The sequence below is a fragment of the Myotis yumanensis genome, unplaced genomic scaffold (assembly GCF_028538775.1).
Source record: "Myotis yumanensis isolate MYYU_CA2020_CCGP unplaced genomic scaffold, mMyoYum1.0.hap1 SCAF_11, whole genome shotgun sequence".
Lineage (NCBI taxonomy): Eukaryota > Metazoa > Chordata > Mammalia > Chiroptera > Vespertilionidae > Myotis > Myotis yumanensis.
In genome coordinates this window covers 1,558,784-1,579,104 of record NW_027223762.1, presented here as the reverse complement: position 1 = coordinate 1,579,104, position 20,321 = coordinate 1,558,784, and the positions used below count along the sequence as shown (strand labels likewise).

At 54.8% G+C, this 20,321-nt stretch overlaps 1 protein-coding gene across 4 annotated transcripts in view; it reads left to right on the top strand.

Annotated features, from left to right (window-relative positions):
* KIDINS220 (kinase D interacting substrate 220) overlaps positions 1 to 15,677 on the top strand; it is a 55,762-nt gene extending 40,085 nt beyond the window's left edge. Inside the window, exons 25-31 of one of the 4 annotated variants that reach the window (XM_070428648.1) lie at positions 457 to 570; positions 1,280 to 1,336; positions 5,756 to 5,788; positions 8,963 to 9,091; positions 10,371 to 10,469; positions 11,341 to 11,574; positions 13,030 to 15,677. In XM_070428648.1, coding sequence (XP_070284749.1) covers positions 457 to 570; positions 1,280 to 1,336; positions 5,756 to 5,788; positions 8,963 to 9,091; positions 10,371 to 10,469; positions 11,341 to 11,574; positions 13,030 to 14,280 — 1,917 coding nt within the window. In that variant the 3' untranslated portion in view covers positions 14,281 to 15,677. Of the gene's footprint in view, positions 1 to 456; positions 571 to 1,279; positions 1,337 to 4,317; positions 4,354 to 5,755; positions 5,789 to 8,962; positions 9,092 to 10,370; positions 10,470 to 11,340; positions 11,575 to 13,029 lie in introns of all 4 variants that reach the window. The other 3 variants (XM_070428644.1, XM_070428645.1, XM_070428646.1) reach the window with 3 other exon arrangements.
* The last annotated feature ends 4,644 nt before the right edge of the window (positions 15,678 to 20,321 follow it).

Genomic DNA, 20,321 nt, shown 5'->3' with positions numbered 1-20,321 from the left:
GGCTGTTTTCACATCGTCCAGACTATTTTGGTCTTACTTAAGGCTAACCTTTTTTTTTTTTTTTTTTTTCCCGGTAAAGAATAGTTTTCTATTAAGATTCCATTCTGCTTTTTTATAAGAGATTGTGTTAATACTTATAAATCATTTAGAACCAGACAGTTGGTAATTAGCCCATAAAATTATTAATATAAAGAGAAACTCGTGTGTCAAATTATAAGTTGTAAAACTGTAGTTGCTCAAAAAAAAAGCTTTTAGTAAATCAACAGTGTAACAATTTAAGTGATATGTCAAGTTTGGGGTTTGGTATCTGACAGAATATGAGAAAGACTTTTTTCTTTTGTTTTGTCACTTGCATTAAAGTCTGTATGTTATTGTTTAGTTTCATTTGATAAGTCTCATTACCTTTGATTTCCGTGATTGTTCATCCCGTTCTTTTGTTACGTGTTTTTTCCGTAGCCATTCTTTGCCCCATACCTTTACACGCCACGGTATTACCCTGGCGGTTCCCAACATCTCATCTCACGTCCAACAGTAAAATCGAATTTGTCCAGAGATCAGAGCAATGGCCTAGTAAGTATAAAGGGGTAACTACAGTATCAATCTAATGAGAACCATCTAGAACATTAGAGGTGGGTTATTGCCTTTCTGTAGAAAGAGAATGAACTTGTTTTGTGAATAGTTTAGGAAACGTAAGCTATTACTAACATAAAACGCATTTGTTTTCATTCTGTTGACTGTGGAAGGGCCGACCGGCAGCCTCGTGGGTAAATGCTGAGATGCTGGCAGCCAGCGTGCCTGTTAGAATGCAGCGTTTGTCACCAAACGCAACACAAGGCCTTTACTTCTGCTGATTGCTAATGTCTGTTTAAAGGACATGCACGTATGGTGTCTGTGTATATGTCAGCCCTTTTGTATAAAAATCAGGTGACATGGAAAGAACATGGTAAGCAAATGCAGGAATTAAGTAGGATAAGGAAATTATTCAAATGCGGTTACTTTTGAATCTAATCCAAAGCAGTATATTTATGGCTAACATATTAGGTGTTCCTGATGATAAAGTTTGTTAAATAATTTAAATAATTTAAAAAAGGAAGTCCCTGTGAGTATATTGTTATAAACTGGGAGGCAAAAGAGGTAGGACTTGACCTTCTATGTAAACGTGAAATGGCGTCACTGAAGGAAACATCGGGTCCCCCCGGGTCTCGGTGTTTTGTGGTTTTAACGCCACGTTCGTTCATCTCCCAGTTTGCCCCTCACACGCTCTGTTCTGTGTTGCCAGGAGGTTATCAAGGAGGACGCTGCGGAGGGGCTCGCCTCGCCCACCGCCCCCCCGAGGGTAATGCGTGTGTGTGGCGTGGCACCGCCTCGCTCGGCCGCGGCACTAACAGCACCCGCGTGTGGCAGCAGCTGCTGCTAATGACCGTGCGCGTGGAGTGACTGAGCAGCCGCTGTGCCGTGTCCCCGCTCCCCTGGCCGAGCCGGGAGGGTTAGTGACGGTGGGAGGAAGGGCCTCCGGGGCGGAGCTCCGTTCCCTCTGCTGGCTCTCCTGAGTCTCCACGTGGAGAATATTTTTGAAAATAGTCCACATCCCCCCGAGGCTGCAGAAAGCCATGCCGAGCGAGAGGGCGAAGGCCAGGCGTGTCTTTGTGGCTCACTCCCGCCTGGGTGTCCGCCCTGTGGGAGCCTCGTGTACGCGGAGCCCTGCTCTTAACCGGTACTTGTCAGAGCAGCTTCCAGACGCCCACAGAGCTGCTCAGCCTGGGGTACCCCCACTCCCCATTACAGAGCTCCAACCAGCACAGGCAAACAAACGACTGGAAGTCGCTTTGTGTCTTTATCATTCAAGGCCTCATACTTACAAAAACACGTTTACTGTGTGAGCCTTAGCCTCTTCCTTCACTTGGATTTATGTACAGAACGGTGTGCCATGTAGAGAAGATCCCGTTAGCCTCAGGCTGCCTGAACGGTCCATAGCGCCGGGCTCACTGGGATCAGGTACCATCCGAGCTCATCCAGAGTGTTTCAACTTGAAACGTGCATTTGGGAAGACAGTAGCTTTTTACTTTACTTTTGAGTTAACGTTAGTGGGAGGGAGAAAGGGAACCACTTTGGTGTTTTCATTGAGGGGTTGATTCTTTTAAAATCATTGACGTTTAGCTGAAGCGTCTGCGTGACTTCAGTTACCCAGGAGTGACAGGCACAGGAGCCATCATCATCCACTTGGTGCTGGAGGAGCCTGTGGCCGTGGTCACTGCACGTTGCAGGAATGGCTGTCAGTTCCGCCAGGGCCTTCAGTGCGAGGACCACGCACGCAGGGCCGTTCTCTGGGCAAAGCCCTCCCCGACCCGATGGAAGTCAGACACTGAGGCCTTCGGCGGCCGTGCAGCCCTGCGGACACAGCTGTCCCGAGCTGACGATGGGCACAGAGGCGGATCAGTGCCTGCAGGTCCTCAGGGCCGGGGAGGCGGCAGCGAGTGCGCTGAGCTCCGGGGAAGTTCCTGAGCTCGTCCAGAAAGGAGCCCGGGACAGGGCCGGGCGTCCCGGCGGCGGGGCCTGTGTGCAGGGATGCCCGCTGTCTGCTGCTCTCCTCACGTGAAAGGTCCCTTTGTGACCCGCGTAGTGAATAACAGATACTCACCGAGCTGCTTTGCTCTTAAGACATTAACAACGACAGTAGCTGTAGAATGTGTTTTGTAGCCTAGTCGCAGTAGACACTCGTTCAAAGCCGACCTAAAAGCAGTGGTGGAAATGGGGGCAGGGGGCAGCCGTCTGCGGACTGTCAGCCGGCACCGCTGAGCCAGTGCAGACGCAGTGGACCTGAGGTTTAGCCTCGTGGCCCCGGGGCTTCCGGTCCTGGGGGGACCCTGTGCCTCTGATGGAGCCCCTCTGCTCGCTCAGCTGTCCCTCAAGCAGAGCACTGGGTGACGAGAGCTACTGGCGGATGCATCAGGAGCGCCACACAGTTTTTGACAGATATTCATTACAGACACAGAGCGATGAGTTTAAAACAGGCACCAGGAGAGCAGACGGTCAGGAGCTAGCCAGCCACAGCCTGTGCAGCAGAGGCAGCCCGGCCTGACCCGCCACCTGACGAGCTCATGCGCTCACAAGCAGGCCCTCAGGAGGACCGTGGTTCTCAGCCAGGGTCACGGTCGTGGGCGTATCTTGTGAGGCCACCACTGACTTGTCAGGTGAACTGCAGACAGGCCAGGGGTGGGGTGTACGTACAGGCCTCCGTGCTAGCTCCCCCACTTTCATAGGAGAGCAAACATCCGCCGGATCTGACGTCCGGGAAGTAACCCTGGACCAAGACACCCGGGTCGCAGCTGGGAGGGCCCGTTTCTCCCCCCGCGGAAGCAGAGGAGCCCTTTAGGCCTGAGAGCTTCATTAAAAACCAGACTCCAGTTTACAAAACCAGGAAAGCTGGGAGCCTGGCCCCCGGGACCCGCCTTTCCTCTCGAGGGTCCTCAGAACTCGTGCCCACGGCCAGTCCTGCCCCGTGGTTCGAGGACCACCCGGGACTCTGAGGCTCACCCCAGCAGTGCAGGCGGGGAGCGCCCGGGGGCGGGGGGTCCACGCGGCCCGACCCCCATGCCAGCTGCCTTCGCTGCTCCTGCGGCTCTGGGCCTGTCTGCCGTGGTCAGGTCTGTAATGGAACAGGCCCTGCCGGTGAGCGCAGGACAGACCATCAGCCTCTCAGATGCTCGGCCTCCGTCTGGGCCACGCACACCTGCCTCCCGGGCCCCCGTGGCTCTGCCTCCCCCGGGGCTCCTCGGGCACGTGTTGGGGTCTCAGCGCTGCTGTGTGAGGACTGTGGTCGGTTTTACTCAGGTCTCTGCTTTGCGGGCAGCTGGGTCTCCCGGAGCAGCCTTGCCCACGGGAAGGCTGACAGCATTTCCAGACCCTGCCTGTCATCCCCTCGCTTCAGCATCGCGTACACTGCGGCCGGGCCCCTGCCAGGCCCTCTCGGGGCAGGGAGCAGCTCTGAGCCGGGGTGGAGGCCGCAGGGAGTGGCTCTCAGGGCCACGAGTCCCTCTGCCAGCCTCCGCCAGCTTCCTCGGGGTCACCCCTCCACCTCGTTGAGAGGCCTGGGGGTAACCGGTCAGCTTGAGGGACAGCACAGTGTGGGCGTGAGGAACTCCGGAATGGCCAGTGCATCCCTTCGTTAATAAAGGGTCATGAACAGTCCAATCAGTGCCCAGGTGAAAAGGAAAAAAGAGGGGGCTCAGCCGTAGACGGCTTTGTTTCCACCACTGGCTTAGACCTGGCCACGTGTCGAGCGAATCATGTCCCAATGAAGTTGTCTCTCGTTGCCAGGCGCAGCCTTGGACGGGACAGTCGCAGATGCCGTGGGTAAGGCGGACACAGCGCCTCGGCTGACGTGACTGAGATAGTGTCACGGGAGCAGGAGGGTGTCGTAGTGACATCGTGGAGATGTTAGAGCGCAGTTAAAGTAAAAAATAACAAAGTCACGCCATGGCAGGTGTTCATCACTCTGTTTTTAAAACCTTGTCCTTAAAATGCGGCGCTGAGCCCGCCTGTCACTCTGACCTAAAAGTTTCTCACTGTGCGAGAGGAAGTGACATTTTCCAGCCAGGGGAGCTAACAATAGCTTTCTTTGGTTTGGGTCTTTGTGGTAAACGTACTCCCTCAGCACCGCTTTTGGTAGTTTTTCTAGTCTCCACAGATACACGTAGTCACTTTGAAAAGAGCCTCCTGATCATAAGGTCGATGCTAAGCTAAAAACAAGACGTGAGAGGGAGACTTCACTGCGCCTGCTGCCATCACCTGGGAGTCAGGGCTGTCAGCTCTGGACTATTGTGACCATCAGCCTCATCGGTACAGAAAAACAGCTCATGGCAGTGTGTCTGATCTGAATGAGAGTTTTCAAACCTCCATCATTGCCGTGGCCCGTGTGGCTCACTGAGTTGAGCATTGTCCAGTGCACCAGAGGCCACAGGTTCGTTTCCTGGTCAGGGCACATGCCCAGGCTGTGGGCTCGATCCCCAGTAGGGGGCGTGCAGGAGGCAGCCAGTTGATGTTCCTCTCTCACCGATGTTTCTCTCACAAATCAATAAAAACATATTTTAAGAAAATAACAACAGAGCAAAAACCTCTCCATCACCAGAATAGTTATGCTAATCATAGTTTGCAGGGTTTTCACCCTCCGATGGTGATTGCCTGAGCTGCGAGGCTATTAAGGCCTTTCTTTTTAAATGGTATTTTTTTAGTGCATATATGTGCTTCATGCCTAATGAAACAAAACACAAATTTGAAAAGTATGGTTTTGAATATTAACTATAGTGTAGCTAGAGAATATTTCATTTTATGACGTGATCATGTGAATTCCAAGTATTTAGATCTTGTTAAATTGGTCTGCAATAAATCATTGCATTTTTTAATCAGAATATTTAACAATTAACTTTAAACTTGGAGGTAGTAGGATTATTGACTTTTCATAACAAATTTGATTTACCTGGTTTTTATGTTGAATGTATGGCCAATGACTTCTTCTTTTCATAGAATATAAATTCTAATGAGAGTGCAATTTAAAAGCTGCCAGGCCGTGTTAATGAAACGGAACTGCAGGTGTGGGTGGGGGTGGGTGCTTCTCGCTGGTGCTGCGTGGAGGAGGGTTGTGAGAGTGACGGGGGAGAGGACAGGGTGCTGCCTGTGTTTATTGTGTTATATATACTTGTATCCGATGTTTGCTTTACACTCGTGTCCTTCATTCCTTTTCATTCCTTCCCTGAAGCTGTGTGACTGTGGGTTTAACACGCAGAGACAGGTACCGACACTTTCAGTGAGCTCTTCCTTCTCATTAGCCCGCTAGACGCGACCTGGCGCCTCCCTGCTGGGCTGTGCGCTGCCCGGCCGCTCCGCAGGGGCCTCTTACTAACCAGCTGCTCGCAGCCTCTGCACGCACCCCCCTGGCTGAGCGCTGTCCGCTGCCTCCCACCTTCACCCAGGCTGTGTCGGTGTGGCCCTAACTCTTACACGCTGACGCTCTAGTGCTCATCAAGGCAATTGCAGTCTGTTCTGTTAACATGACTTTGGCCTGGAGAAACCTCAGTTTGTGTGCACCTTGACATTGATACGTAACAGTTTAAACACACTAACATCCTTTGCATTCAGTTTTTTGTGTTAGAAAGTTTTTAAAAAAGAAATTGTGATGTGTGCTGAAATTATCTGTTCTTGACTTATAACAGGCGATTTTCAAGTAAGAACGCATGATAAACTGAGTGTTGCCATTCTGTGTCCCAGGAACCGAGTCAGTTTCTTATTATTTACCTGATAAGTCATTGCGTTTGCTTTTTCCTTGTCATGTTTGTTCTCTTCCTCCTTCCTTTTATGAGATTCATTGGGCACCAAACTAATGTTATTACCTGTGAGCCTGATAGGAAAGACCTGCAGTGATGCCTCCTCCTCGATTCTCGAAGCGCGCTCTACCGTTTCATTCACTGACAGCTTGCCTCGCTCCCGATAGCGCTCGGCTGACACATAACTGCGTCAGACTAGAGCTTTGAGGGAGTTACAGGGCAACTAATTTTCACCAAAGAAGCAAAAAACATACACTAGAGAAAGGAAAGTCTCTTCAGGAAATGGTGTCGTGGCTACTGTCCGTAATGCTGCAGGGAACAGAGGGGCACATAGAACTTTAAAAATCAGTGTATTCAGCTGTTTCAGGTAGATGCCCAGAGGGGGTGCTGGGCCAGGTGGCAGCTCTGCTCTTCCTTCTTTGAGGAGCCTCCGTGCTGTTCCCCTCCCCCCCCCGCCCCCCCGCAGTGGGAGGGCCCTTTGCTCCTCGCCCTCCCAGCACCTTCCTCTTCTCCCTTACTGCCAGCAGCGTTCTCACACGTGGCGGGGTCTCTGCTTTCCTGAGCGTTTCCCTCATGACTAGTGGTGTTGGGGTGCTTTCATATGTCCGCTGGCCATCTGTGTGTCTTCCTTGGAGAAGTATCTATTTAGTCCTCGGCCAGTGACCGGATTTCACGGTTGTCACTGCGTTGTCTGAGCTCTTGATGTAGTTTGGGCATTAGCCCTTATTGGACCTGTTTGTGAATATCTCCTACCCTTGGTGGGTTGCCTTTTTGTTTTGTTGATGTTTTTTGTTTTTTGCTGTGCGGATGCTTTTTAGTTTGAACTAGTCCCATTCATTTATTTCCTTTTACTTCCCTTGCCTCTGGGGTCAAGTTCACAGAAGCCTCTCTCAGACCAAGGTCCATAAGTTTAGTGCCTATGTTTTTTCTGTGTGTTTTATTGTTTCAGGTCTTATCATTTAGTCTTTGATCCATTTTGTGGATCTTGAGAGTATCATGCGAAGTGAAATGTGTCAGATGGAAAAAGACAAGAACCTATGGTTTTACTCACGTGGATGTCAAACAAGCAACATATACACATAACACAAGCAGCGAGCAGACACAGAGAGAAGGGTGGTCACCAGCGGGGAGGGGCTGGGGAGGACAGAGAGGCAGGGGTCCAGGGCCTGTGGCGAGGGGCCCGGGCTACGGGCCGAGCACGCGGAGAGTAGACGATGTCTTACTGTCCAGTTACGCATCTGGGCTTCTGTGATGCTGCTCACCAGTGGAACCGCAGCAGGCGATGAGCTTACCGGAGGCGTTCAGTCCCCTCGGAGGTGGGGCTGCCACTGCCCCGGCTGTGTGCCTCCGCGCTGAGGGCTGTCTGGGGAAGTAAAGACTAAATGACCCAAACAGTAGTGTTTTGCTGTTAGTATTTTTGAAGCAGTTGAACCTCAGGCTATATACTGTGTGGCATATTTTCAGTGTAAACTTAATAAACTCTGAATAGATGTGCTTGGTGCAGTGTATTCCAGGTCATCCGTATCCACACGTTTACGGGCCTGCCTCCTGCCTGTCACTGTGCGGAGACGCCCTGGCTCGAGCAGTCACTCCCCACTCTCCGCGCCACGTGTCTCGTCCCCTAGCTGCACAGGGAACAGCGAGGCGCTGTGTGTGTGCAGCTTTATTCGTCAGTTCATAACAGAATAAGGTTGTGCTCTGAGGTTACAGGAAGTGCCTCACACTGGCTGGACACTGATGCAGGGAGTGGGCTGTGCACATCTGCTTTTGTCCTGGTCGTGATGGAGGAGGCAGAGGAAGTGTCAGCTTCCCTCTCCCGAGGAGAGGCCGTGTCGTCATTGTAAGAGGAGGCCGAAGGCTAAGCAGGACAGGTCATTTGGAACATTAACCCCCATGCTGGTGGGTTTGTCTTCTCTCTGTGGTGCTTACCGTTTCTTTAAACGCGTCAGAACTAGAGCAGGGAAGGTCGAAGTTGTAAGACCCGATATGCTGGGGTTCTGGTCCAGTCTACCACGAGCTAGCTGTTCATCCCGTGACTCCGGGCCTCAGCGCCCATGCCTGTAACATGGAGGCTCCTGTGTAGTCAACCCCAGGCAGATCCTCTGTAGTCTGTCGCACATTCAGAAAATGTTCTAAGTAAATTGCAGAATGACTGTTATTTTGACTTTTCTTTGAAAGGAGACCGAGTTTTAATGGGTTGTGTCTACTTTCACGTGTGTAAAGAGGAACCTGCCTTATAGCTACCTGGTATCGAACAGCTTCTTGGGGGGAAGTCTAGATCCCAGGGACGGCCAGGATCTGAAACTGCTGAGCTCGTCTTTGAGACGGGGAGGCCCTGGCTGCCTCTGAAACCACCCCCGGGCTTCCCTGGGTTGTATCTGGGCTCAGTCACTGCCCCCAAGCTCCCTTAGCGCCCGCCTTCTGCAGGGCAGGCCTGGGCTGGTTCGAAGGACCTCCCCTTAGGGTGTGAGCAGGCGTGTCTGCGCTGTAAACGCCGCTTGTGGGGAAGGGCAGCCTCGGGTCCTGCCCCCAGCCACACGCCTCCCAGCTCGTCCTGCATTGAAAACACTTGACTTCATCGGGTGCTTCACCGTGTAGCCTCACGGGCCTTCCGTTCACACGTGTTCTCCGCGCTGTTCCAGGGGCCGGGCCCCGCCCCCGGCGCAGGGTCGCTGAGCACCATGACCGTGGACGCCGTGTGCGAGCGGCTGAAGCAGATCGAGGGGCTGGAGCCGAGCATGCTGCCGCAGTACTGCGCCACCATCCGCAAGGTGAGGCCCCTGCCCCCCGGGGGTGGGGGGCACGGACCGGGCAGGAGCTGCGTGGCAGGGTCGCTTTCAATGGCCGATCGGGGGCGAAAGGGTCGCGTTTGGCTGCACAGTAGCTCCTGCTTCTCACGCGGCCCGGAACCCGGGAGGCCTGTGATGCCACCTGTCCCTTCTGCATGTTTATTTGTGACTTAACAGATGAGAAAGGCAGCCATGCTCTCGGTTCCCCCGAATTTGCATTTCCACGTCCTGCAGGACTTGGGGTCCTGTCCCGTTGGACAGAGCTCCCGGGTCTGGGTGTGCCAGGCCGGCACAGGAGGCGGCTCCTCTCCCCGCAGCTTGTCCGTGCACTGCGGTTCCCGGGGCTCCGTCCGCAGCCGCTGCGGAGGCATTTCCACCGCGAGAAGCGGACAGAGGCCCAGCCAGCCTCAGGCGTGCGGCTCAGGAGCCCGTCCTGCAGGGACTGAGCAACGCGGTGCCGCTGCCCCCCCTGTGCCGGCCGCGGGCTGGTCCGGGCTGTGGCAGCGGCGGCAGGCCCGGCCGGGGCCCGGCTGGTGTCCTCTCAGCGCGGGGCAGCTCGGGACCCCGAGTGCTGACATGCTCCCACGGGCGGGGCTTTCTCCCCACTCAGCACATACCCGAAGGCCTGGCTCTCGAAGCCCCCCCCCCACCCCACCCCGGCAGCTGCTGGTCCCTGCCCGGCTGCCGTCCTCCCGAGGCGGGTCCCCGGCCCCAGCCCCAGCTCCCGTGCACCTTCCCGCCTTGTTCGCTTGGACACCGGAGACCGGGCAGCGTCAGTTCCCGATGCGGCCTCCCGCCGTTCCCGCCGTGGGTCAGGGCTGTGGGGCGTCAGACCTGCCTGTGACGGGACGGTCCGCCCTTTCCCACGTGGGGCTGGAGCTGTGTCTGAGCCGCCCGCTGTGGCTGAGAAAGGTGTGAGGGGGCCTCGCGGCTCTTTCTTCGCACAGAGCTCGGGAGGCACTGACCGGCCGTGTCCCTCCTGCAGCTGCTGCGCCCGCTGGGATGTGACAGGGTTGGAGGAGAGACGAGCTTTGGGGCTGCTCCTGGCGGGAGGTGGTGTGGACAGAGCTGGGGGGCCGCCCCTGGCCTGTCCCCGAAGAGGTGGTTTTGCTTGAGAGTGAGGACGCGCTCACGGCCGTGGTGTTCGGCCGCCTGCTCCCTGCAGTCAGGTGGCCATGCCTCCCGGTCCCCGGGCCTGTCTGTGCTGGTGTGAGTGCGCTTCCCCCCCAGTGACCCCTCTTCCCTCCGTCCTTGTCCTCAGGCCAACATCAACGGGCGCGTGCTGGCGCAGTGCAACATGGACGAGCTGAAGAAGGAGATGAACATGAACTTCGGAGACTGGCATCTCTTTAGAAGCACAGTAAGATACTTGATATTCACCGCACGGCATCAAGCAAGTGCCAGGGAGTGTGGTCTCGACTAGACGATATATCTGTGGCTTCTTAAAAAGCAGGAAAATGCGTTTGGCCCGTCGGCCGCCTGTGTGCTCTGAGGCAGGACACAGCACGCGGGGCCCCTCCTGCTCCCGCTTCCCCTTGGCCTGCCTCTGGTCAGGCCCCTGAAGCCTCAGGCCGTGGCCTCGCGTCTGTCCTGGGGTCTGTCCTGGTCAGGCCTGTGGCCCCTCACAGCGAGAGTCCTTATGTCTCTTCAGTGTCTGATCGCCCTCGGCCATTTGCTCCTCACTCCCAGCGTCCCCTGGGCCGCCTGCCCCGCCTGCCTCGACCAGGACCCCATGCGGCAGGCTCAGCAGAGCCCCCGGCCTTGCTGCTCCCTCAGCCGTTTCCCAGCCGCTGGCCCCCCTGCTCCTGAGGCTGGACTGGGCCCCACGCACCCTGGGGTCCGGCCCCCCCGTCCCGCCCCCGCAGTGGTTCCTGATCACAACTGCTTTCTCCGGGAGCAGCGCCCAGCCCGGCTCCCGCACGCCCCAGCTGCCTTTTGTTTGGCTCTTCAGTGAACCGGAAACTGAACTAGTCACATCACATACATAGGACCCTGACCTTCCCTCCTCTCGGTGTTCAGGTGAAGGGTGAGCGGGTACGGACACGCTCCCTGGAAATCCACTTACTGGCAGGACGTGTGCTTCTCGTTTCCAGTAGAATAACGTTATGTTTTATTTTTAAAATAATTTCTGATGCTTCTAACCTGTGACTTGTCAGTGCGGATGTGAGTGATACTTTTCCTGTGAAGGTTCTGGACGTGGACTGTGGCTCTAAGTGGCCCTCTCCTTGCAGGTGCTGGACATGAGGAGCGCGGAGCACCAGGTGGCCGCCGAGGACCTCCGCCTCCTCAACGAGAGCAACAGCGGCCCCGCCCCCCAGGGGGAGGCGGCGCGGAGGCCCCCCCACGAGCTGCCGCACACCGAGCTCTCGGGCCAGGCCCCCTACACCCTCAACTTCAGCTTCGAGGAGCTGAACACGCTGGGCCTGGATGAGGGCGCCCCTCGGCCCAGCAACCTGAGCTGGCAGGTAGGGTCACCATCCTTCACGTGCCCGAGGGGGAGGGCCATGTCAGCTCATCGGCTCTGCGGGGGCATGAGGTCGTCACTCGGAAGCCACTCCCCACCCGAGGGAGGAGCACAGGGAAAGCTCGGGGGCTGGGACCAGTGAGAGCCGCGCAGACAGGAAGCCGGGCTGGTGAGGGCAGGGGACTGGCGGCTGGGGTTCCGGGTCAGAGAGCTCAGGCTCCACCTGCGTCCTTGATTCTTCACGTCTCTCCTCTTCTCCGTCTGTTCTTTCTGCTCCTCGTTTACTAGCGTCTCTGGGATCAACAGCAAGTCTAACCCTGACACTTACGTTGGAGCCCTGGCCCGTGTGGCTCAGTTGGTTGGGCGCTGTCCTGTGGACCGAGAGGTCATGGGTTCAGTTCCCGATCAGGGCACAGGCCCGGGTGGTGGCCTCGGTCCCCAGTGGGGGGCGCGCAGGAGGCAGCCGATCCATGATTCTCCCTCATCATTGCTGTTTCTCTCTCTCCCTCTCCCTTTCTCTCTCTGAAATCAATGAAAGCATGTTCTTGGGTGAGGACTTAAAAAAATAGAATAGACAAATAAATAAACCTTCACACTGGGAGCCGATCTTCTAAAAATATTTTATTTCTCTGTTTACAAGACCTGCCTGTTGGCTCACGGCTCCCCCTCCTGCCGTGGTGGCTCCGTGTTTATCTCCTCTCCCGCCTCCAAGCTCTGGGCCCTTTAACGGCTTTGTTCTTTTTCTTTTTTTTTCTTTTTTGCGTTTTGAGTATATTTTCTTACTCTGAATTGAAATTTGACAGAAACATTATATCTTACAAGTTGAGAAAGGTGTTTTGTTTTTTTAAACATACATTGAAGATATGAGTATTTTGTTTTTGAGATATATCTTTAATCTTCTTTCTCTTTTCAAAGGGGAATTTTTACATTTTATCAATGAAGTTGGCTTTTTTAAAAGAAAAGTTAAAAATTTGAAGTTTTGAAAACAAGTGTTAAGATTATTTGTTAACACAACCTTTAATTTATACTTTAAAATATTAAACTAATTTTATTAAAATTTATATAAAGTTTTCTATTAACAGGAAAATTATCCATAGTTCACAGCTTTTGTTAAACTATCATGCAGAATTCTTTTTAAAAGTGAGCACTTTAAAAATTCTTAGTGTACACATGTATTTCCTAAGCTGGTGTTTATTATGCCCCTCCCTTTTTTAAAGGTGGAGAGTTTTGTGGTTTTTAAAATATATATTTTTTTATTAATTTCAGAGAGGAAGGGGGAGGGAGAGAGAGAATCATGGATCAGCTGCCTCCTGCTCGCCCCATGTGTCCCGACTGGGAATCGAACCCTGACCTCCTGGTTCATAGGTCGCCGCTCAGCCCCTGAGTCACTCCTGGGCTGCCCCCACCCCCCTTTTTTGCTTACCTGAATCCTTAGTTATTTTCTCTGTCTTCACAGTCGCAAACGCGCAGAACCCCCAGTCTCTCGAGCCTCAACTCCCAGGACTCCAGCATTGAGATCTCCAAGCTGACGGACAAGGTGCAGGCCGAGTACCGAGACGCCTATAGGGAGTACATTGCGCAGATGTCGCAGTTAGAAGGGGGGCCGGGCTCCACGGCCGTCAGTGGCAGGTCCTCCCCCCACAGCACATGCTACCTGGGGCCCAGCTCCTCGGGGGGCTCCATCCACTCCGCCCTGGAGCCGGAGAAGAACAAGGACGGCGACCCGAAGCCGGAGGACGGGAGGAAGCCGTTCCTGCTGAAGAGGGCCGACGTGCTCGATTACTCCTCGTCCGGGGTCTCCACCAACGACGCCTCCCCCCTGGACCCCATCACCGAAGAGGACGAGAAGTCCGACCAGTCCGCCAGCAAGCTCCTCCCGGGCAGGAAGTCCTCAGAGAGGCCCAGCCTCTTCCCGACGGACCTGAAGCTCAAGGGCGGGGGCCTGCGCTACCAGAAGCTGCCCAGCGACGAGGACGAGTCTGGCCCGGAAGAGTCCGACCACACGCCCCTGCTCCGTGACGACAAGGACAGGAAGGCCGAGGCCCGGGCGGAGAGGGCGCCCCGGTCCCCGGAGCGCAGCGCTGAGCCCATCCGCACCTTCATCAAGGCCAAGGAGTACCTGTCGGACGCCCTGCTCGACAAGAAGGACTCGTCCGACTCGGGCGTGCGCTCCAGCGAGAGCTCCCCCAACCACTCGCTGCACAACGAGGCGGGCGACGCCCGGCTGGAGAAGGCCAACCTCATCGAGCTGGAGGAGGATGGCCCGGGCCGGCGGGGGCTGCCGCGCAGCCTGAGCGGCCTGCCGGACCCCGGCCTCGCCCGCATGTCCATCTGCTCCGAGGACAAGCAGAGCCCGTCCGAGTGCAGCCTGATGGCCAGCAGCCCCGAGGAGGGCTGGCCCGCCTGCCCGAAGGCCTTCAATCTCAACCGCACGCCCAGCACCGTGACCCTCAACAACAACAGCACCCCGGCCGGCCGGGCCAGCCAGAGCCTGGACGAGAGGGAGGGGCCCCGGGACACGGCCCCGGTCCTCCTGCGGCCCAGCCCCAGCTCCACGGCCCTGCAGAACGAAAACCTGAGGAGCCTGGCGCCCAAGCGGGGCCCGCGGGCGAGTTACGCGCGGCTCTCCAAGGAGTCCTCCGAGCTCCTGGCCGTGGCCGCTGCGGACAGCACCGGCTTCGGGGAGGAGAGGGAAAGCATCCTTTAGGGGGCCCCCCCGCAGGATGGCACCACGAGGCGTGACAGCTGACCGGGTTGTAGGGCGAGGGCACCCTCCCATTTGCATCCGTGACGCGCGGCCGTGGGGGAAGGACACACTTCGCACCACAGGAGGGGCTGCTGCCGGTCAGTCTGCCTCGTGGCCTTAGTAATAGAAGCTTTCAGACTCACTGTTGTTATAACTTCCATTGGCACAAACCCCATAAAAATGTTTGAGACGATCTGAGTATAAAGATGGGTTGGGTATCTTAACTGCATGCAAAGGCTGTCATTTGCAGAGAAAATGGCCCCCTCGGGCCGCTCCCGTAGAACATCCACTCCCAGGTATTGGAGGGGAGCTCGCTGTCAGATGAACCAGAGCCCAGTTCGCTTTTAGGGGAAAAGATAAGGATTGAGGGGCACGGAGGAGCCCAGAGCCTGATGGCAGATGGAGAACTCGCGCAGCGACACCACCTGAGTGGTCAGGTTGCTTATCAAAGGCTTTTTAACTTTATGTGGAAAATGCATGACAGAAGGACTTCAGAACTGGTAAAGTGGGTCCAGAGCCCCAGAGTCGCCTCAGGAGCTACAGTGTGGCCTGGAGGGCGGGGCGTGACCTCCCCCGACCTGGACGCTCTTCTCCAGTCTCAGACCGGCTTCCAGCACGGCCACCGGCCCGGGACCCTCCAGCCTGCCCTGTAACCTTAAATCGTGAGCCCAGTGTCCCTCTGCCCCTAGCAGTGAGGAGGAACCTGACTTCTTCTCGGGGGAATGGGAGCTCAGCAGTGCTCAGGGCTGAGAGGAGGAGGAAGTGGTGCGTCAGGGCATGACGATTAGGCAGAACTCAGCCTGGCCTCCCGTTCCAGGGCGGAGCTGAGAAACTTCATCTTCTAAATCCGCATGTTAATGCTGGGGGATCCTAGAAGGAAGAATGTTTTAAAAAGTTGAACAACATACAAAGCAAGGGTGACAAGAGGGCGAAGCTGGTGAGGCTGTGGCCGGGCACGGCCATGGGCAGAGGAGGAGGAGGGCATTGGAGTTTCCATGGCGGGAGCCTCCCCCGTCCCCCCCTCCTCGCCCCTCCCCCCACCCCCCGCCAGCGAGGGGGTTTCTCACTCACGTAGATGAATTCTTGCAGGTCGCTGGTTGCGAGAAGGTAGATGTGATTGTAGGTGTGTGATTACCTAGATCTAGTGTCACACTGTGATGGTTTCACTTCACGATCTTCATTCATGTGCCGAATAAATTCTTAGCTTGACCAGTCATTGTGCGACTAGTTGCTGTTTGGGGTCTCACCGCCCGAGGCTCAAGTGTCTAACTTTTTCTCGTTGGGGTTATGCTGCTTGTGATGCTCCCACTGTGGTATTCAGTGCACGAAAAACTAGAAAAATAAAGAATCGCATGCTAGTCTGGCTCCGAGTGTTTATTCACTGCGGGGGTAACGGGCTCGTTTTGTGTTGTTTTTTCATGTGTCTGGAGTCTGTTAGGGGCGTCCAGGCTCAGGGCGCAGCCAGGCGCCGGCAGCTCTGAGCTGCCCACAGTCCCCCGGAGAGCTCGGCTCTCGGTCCGTCCAGTGCACGCGGAGCTCTCAGCAGCGGTGCCGGCGGCAGCTCTGAGCCGTGCACGTCTGTTGCTGCAAGAAGTAGGTTGTCCAGATCCTGGGGGCTATCGATTATTCGATGAACGATCTGGAGAAGTTTGCTTCTCCATCTCTTACAGAAATCAACAAACCAGAGCCACACCATCATCCCATTTTATCTGCGAGTCGGGGTGTGTGTGTGTGTGTGTGTGTGTGTGTGTGTGTATTTATAATGTGTAGCTCGGCCTGGTTCCCACACGTGCAGAGCTGTGTTCGGCCGGTGGAACACGCTAGGAAAGAACACCGGTGCCCTGATCTCGTAGCCCTGCCGTCCGCAGCGTCAGTCTTACATGTTTGATAAACCACTTGACCTTCGCTGGAAGCCAGACGGTCTGTTCACGTGGTACCAGTTGAGCCAGGCCCTTCCCTGGGGCGTGTGGGGTGGCGCCCGGAGGGACCAGAAGGGACCGAAGCTGCGGTGGCTCTTGCCTGGCGCCTTCCCGGAGCTGCGCGTCTCGCTCACGAGGGGAACGTGTGTTTGTGGTGTGTGTTACCTGAGCTTCATCTGGTGGTGAGAGTAATGGAATTGCCTGGCCTGATACGTTCAGAACCTTGTTGCTAAAGTCCTCACCTCACTAGTACGTGGGCTACTCTTTAGACGGCGTGGACAGCGCTGCAGTCAAATCTATTTTAATTGTCTTTTTCTTGCAAACACTAACCGTTAGAAAATAGTTTTTGAATGAAGTTATTTTTTTCTTTTGGCTAAAAGGCTAAATTTAAATAGTTTTAAGACTACATAATTGTTGGTAATACCAGGCATTCTCAGCCTATTTAGAAGTTTCCCCGAGGTGAAAACCCCCGAATTCCTGGATAACTGACTAAATCTATGTCACTACCGGGAACAGCCAGGACTAGGGGGCGCTGTTCCGTCACCGCAGGGATCCGTGGCTTTGAGGGAATAAGCCCGGAACTGGGACCGTGCAATCAGATCCACTCCTGGCAAAGGCTCGGTCCCTCCTGCCCGTCCAGGCTCAGGCTGCGGTCAGCAGGGGAGAGGCCTGTTTGCTCCGGGTGGGAGAGGCTAAATGAAATGGTTGCCTCTTTAATTCCTCAGCCTTGTCAGGAGGGACCTTCATCACACAAATGTATGGAAAACTAGAAAGAAATTTCTATGTAACGTGGGCGGCACTGATGGACTTCTGATGGCTCGTCACTTCGAAAGGTTGAGAGCCCTTGGCTGAGGCCGATGAACGAGAGGTGGATGTACATCCTGTGTAACTGAACGCTCTCCTGCCTAGGCACACCTGCCGCCCCTGGGAGACGCCGCTGCAGAGGGTCCGGTGTGAGCGCAGGTAGGCGGGCATCCCCTCACAGCACGCGGAAGCCGGCGTTGGAAACAGCTGTCGCCACGAGAGAATTTACATTCGCGCCATTTTAATAGTTACACCAGAAACAGCTAGAGCAGCGGTTCTCAACCTGTGGGTCTCGACCCCTTCGGCGGTCGAATGACCCTTTCACAGGGGTGTCCTAAGACCATCCTGCATATCAGATATTTACATGACGATTCATAACAGTAGCAACATGACAGTCATGAAGTAGCAACGAACATAGTTTTATGGTTGGGTCACAACATGAGGAACTGTATTTAAAGGGCCAGAAGGTTGAGAACCACTGCTCTAGAGTAATGGCTAGAAATCCACCCCTGACACCACAAAGCCTAAGTGTGCAGGGAGCATTACTAGCGAAGCCCAGTGCTGGTTAACTCAGCTCAGCTCCGCTGCCCGGGGCCTGGTTAACTCGGCTCCGCTGCCCGGGGCCTGGGAGGCCAGCAGCCTCATGGCCAGGGCATCCTGTGCTTGGCGCTGGGAGCACAACACCAGCTGAATGGGGCCTGGGTGGCAGCAGGATGAGCTCCATCCTGAATTCCCAGTCACTGAGTGGCGTGAAGAGAGGAAAGAATTGACAAGAATAAAGGGTCAGTAGAGAAGGAAGAGCAACTGTTTGCAGACTAATAAGATGATTCTTTAAAAAACCTTTTTGTAAATGTTTTTATTCGTTTCAGAGAGAGGAAGGGAGAGAGAGAAACATCAATGATGAGAGAGAACCATGGATCTGCTGCCTCCTGCACGCCCCACACTGGGGGTCGAGTCTGCAAACTGGTCATGTGCCCTGACCGGGAATCGAACCTCCACCTGGTTCACAGGCCGGTGCTCAACCACTGAGCCACCCGGTCAGGGCTATTAGGACTTAGTTTTTCCCGGATCTTAACAAAGCGTGAGATAATATATCAAACACTGGTCAGAACGTGAATAAGTGAAATTTTACTTTAAAAAAGAATGTAGAGCTCCATGCTCCATGTTTGAGTGAAGACACTGTTTGAAATCATTAAGACCCCCTTGCTTACTACCATTTTCTAGCTTTAACCAACTTTATGCTCATTTACCTCATTTCCTTTCAAGGCAACAGGCTCTGGATCTCAGCGCCTGCCCGCAGCCTGGCCCTCCGACCGCGGCTGAGCTTCCGACACTGGCTCCTCGCCAGACGCCGGGGAGGAGAAGAGACTGCGCCAGTCAGCGGCCTGTGGGCGGCGGGAGAAGGGGCCACGCGCCCCACAGGCTCTTGGTTCTTAGTTGTTAAATTTGAGTTGTTTTTGGTGAAATGTTCCTTTTAGAGAATTTTAGGTAGAAGCCCACACGTAGAGCGAAAAGCATGTAAGTAAGTACCTGACCTGAGATTCCCTCTCCTAGAGGGGCTGCTGGGGCAAATGTTGAATGAAACGCTGGGGGCTTAATGTCGGAATTTCAGTTCCTGGCTCTTGCATCGCCTAAGCTGTGTTTCTGAGAATGTGCTAGTATAGGCTGCCCGTTGTTATAGTTAATGCAAATTAAACTGTTTTTATTTTTAAAGAAACCACTTTCTTTTTGAGTTTTGCTTTCCTTCCTCTCGCTTGTACCTGGGTTCTCTTCACTCTTTCTGTGTCTTTAGTTGTTGTTACGTTGTCCTGCATCCCTCCTGTTTACATGGACCTGCCTGGAGCAGTGCAGGGCAGGAGCGTCTAGGCCGGCCCTGGTGAGGGCCAGCGGGCGCTCGGGCAGCACCTGTCAGGGGCGGGGACGCAGGCACAGTGGCCCACCCCAGGGTCCGCCCCAAACCGCACTGACCAGTAGGCTCACCTGGGTGTGCAGGTCCTCCCGGCCGGCCCAGTCCCGCCTCCTCACCCTTCGCCTGTGTGGCCCCTGAAGGCTTTTCTGTTGTGACCTGGGGATCTTCCCAGACATCACCTGTGTGCAGGCTCCAGAGGGGCCCCCCCAGCCCCTGGTGCAGGCGGGCATCGAGGTTCGAGGCTGCGTGCCCCGCAGGACGGCTGGGAACTCTCTGGTCACTTCACATCCTCTGCTTGGCCCCGTTTGGAGATGCCTGGCCCATAAAGGATCGTAACTGCAGAATCAAACTAAGATGGAGCAACGCCACACGGCATTCCAGGTGATTGAAATGTTCCAGCTGGGCCGGCGTGGCTCAGCAGGTGAGCCAGGGTTGCTGATCCCCAGCAGGGGGCGTGCAGGAGGCAGCGCATGGATGATGATCCTCTTTCATTGATGTTTCTATCTCCCGCTCCCTCTCCCTTCCTCTCTCTCTAAAAATCAATAAAAACTTTTTTTTTTTTTTTTTTTTAAAAAGAGCCCTAGCCAGTTTGGCTCAGTGAATAGAACACCGGCCTGCAGACTGAAGAGTCCCTGGTTTGATTCCCAGTCAGGGCACATGCCCAGGTTGCAGGCTCGGTCCCCAGTAGGGGGCGTGCAGGAGGCAGCCGATCAATGGTTCTCTCTCATCACTGATGTTACTCCCTCTCTCCCTTCCTCTCTGAAACCAATAAAAATATATTTAGAAACAAACAAAAAACCTTCAGGGTGACTGTTCCCTCCTGTAAACTGTGGAAACGGCCCCTTGTGTCTATTCCACCAGCCGGTGGGCTGGGAGGGCATGGCTTCCATGAGAGAGTAAGAGCACTAGCGATTGTGTTGAGCAAGTTCCCAAGAATTAAAATATGTCCCCCGACGAGCGGTGTGCATGTCACAGCTGGGGATGGGAGGGTGGGGAGGAGAAGAGGGCCTGAATTTTATCCTTGGCGACCACACTTTGTTACTCCATTTATTACTAGAATAATGATCCCAAATCCAAAACTTGTAATAAGATGGTTTGCTGTCTGTATCTCTATCTATACCTTCTCTCTAATCTGTGCCCAAATTACCCCTGACATCTTAGGCCTGGAAATCCTATTCACCTTAGTTCAGGGCTCCACTGACAGCCAGACACTGAATCAGCCGGGAGTGAGATTTGGGAAAAATAAAACCGTCTGGTGAGCGATGATGTCCTGTGACGGGCGGTCCCTGAACAGGCTGTCCTTTCCTTGGGTCAAGAAAAGCAAGTGAACGCGGCCTGGTGGGCACTGTGCAGGAACTCGGCCGTGACTG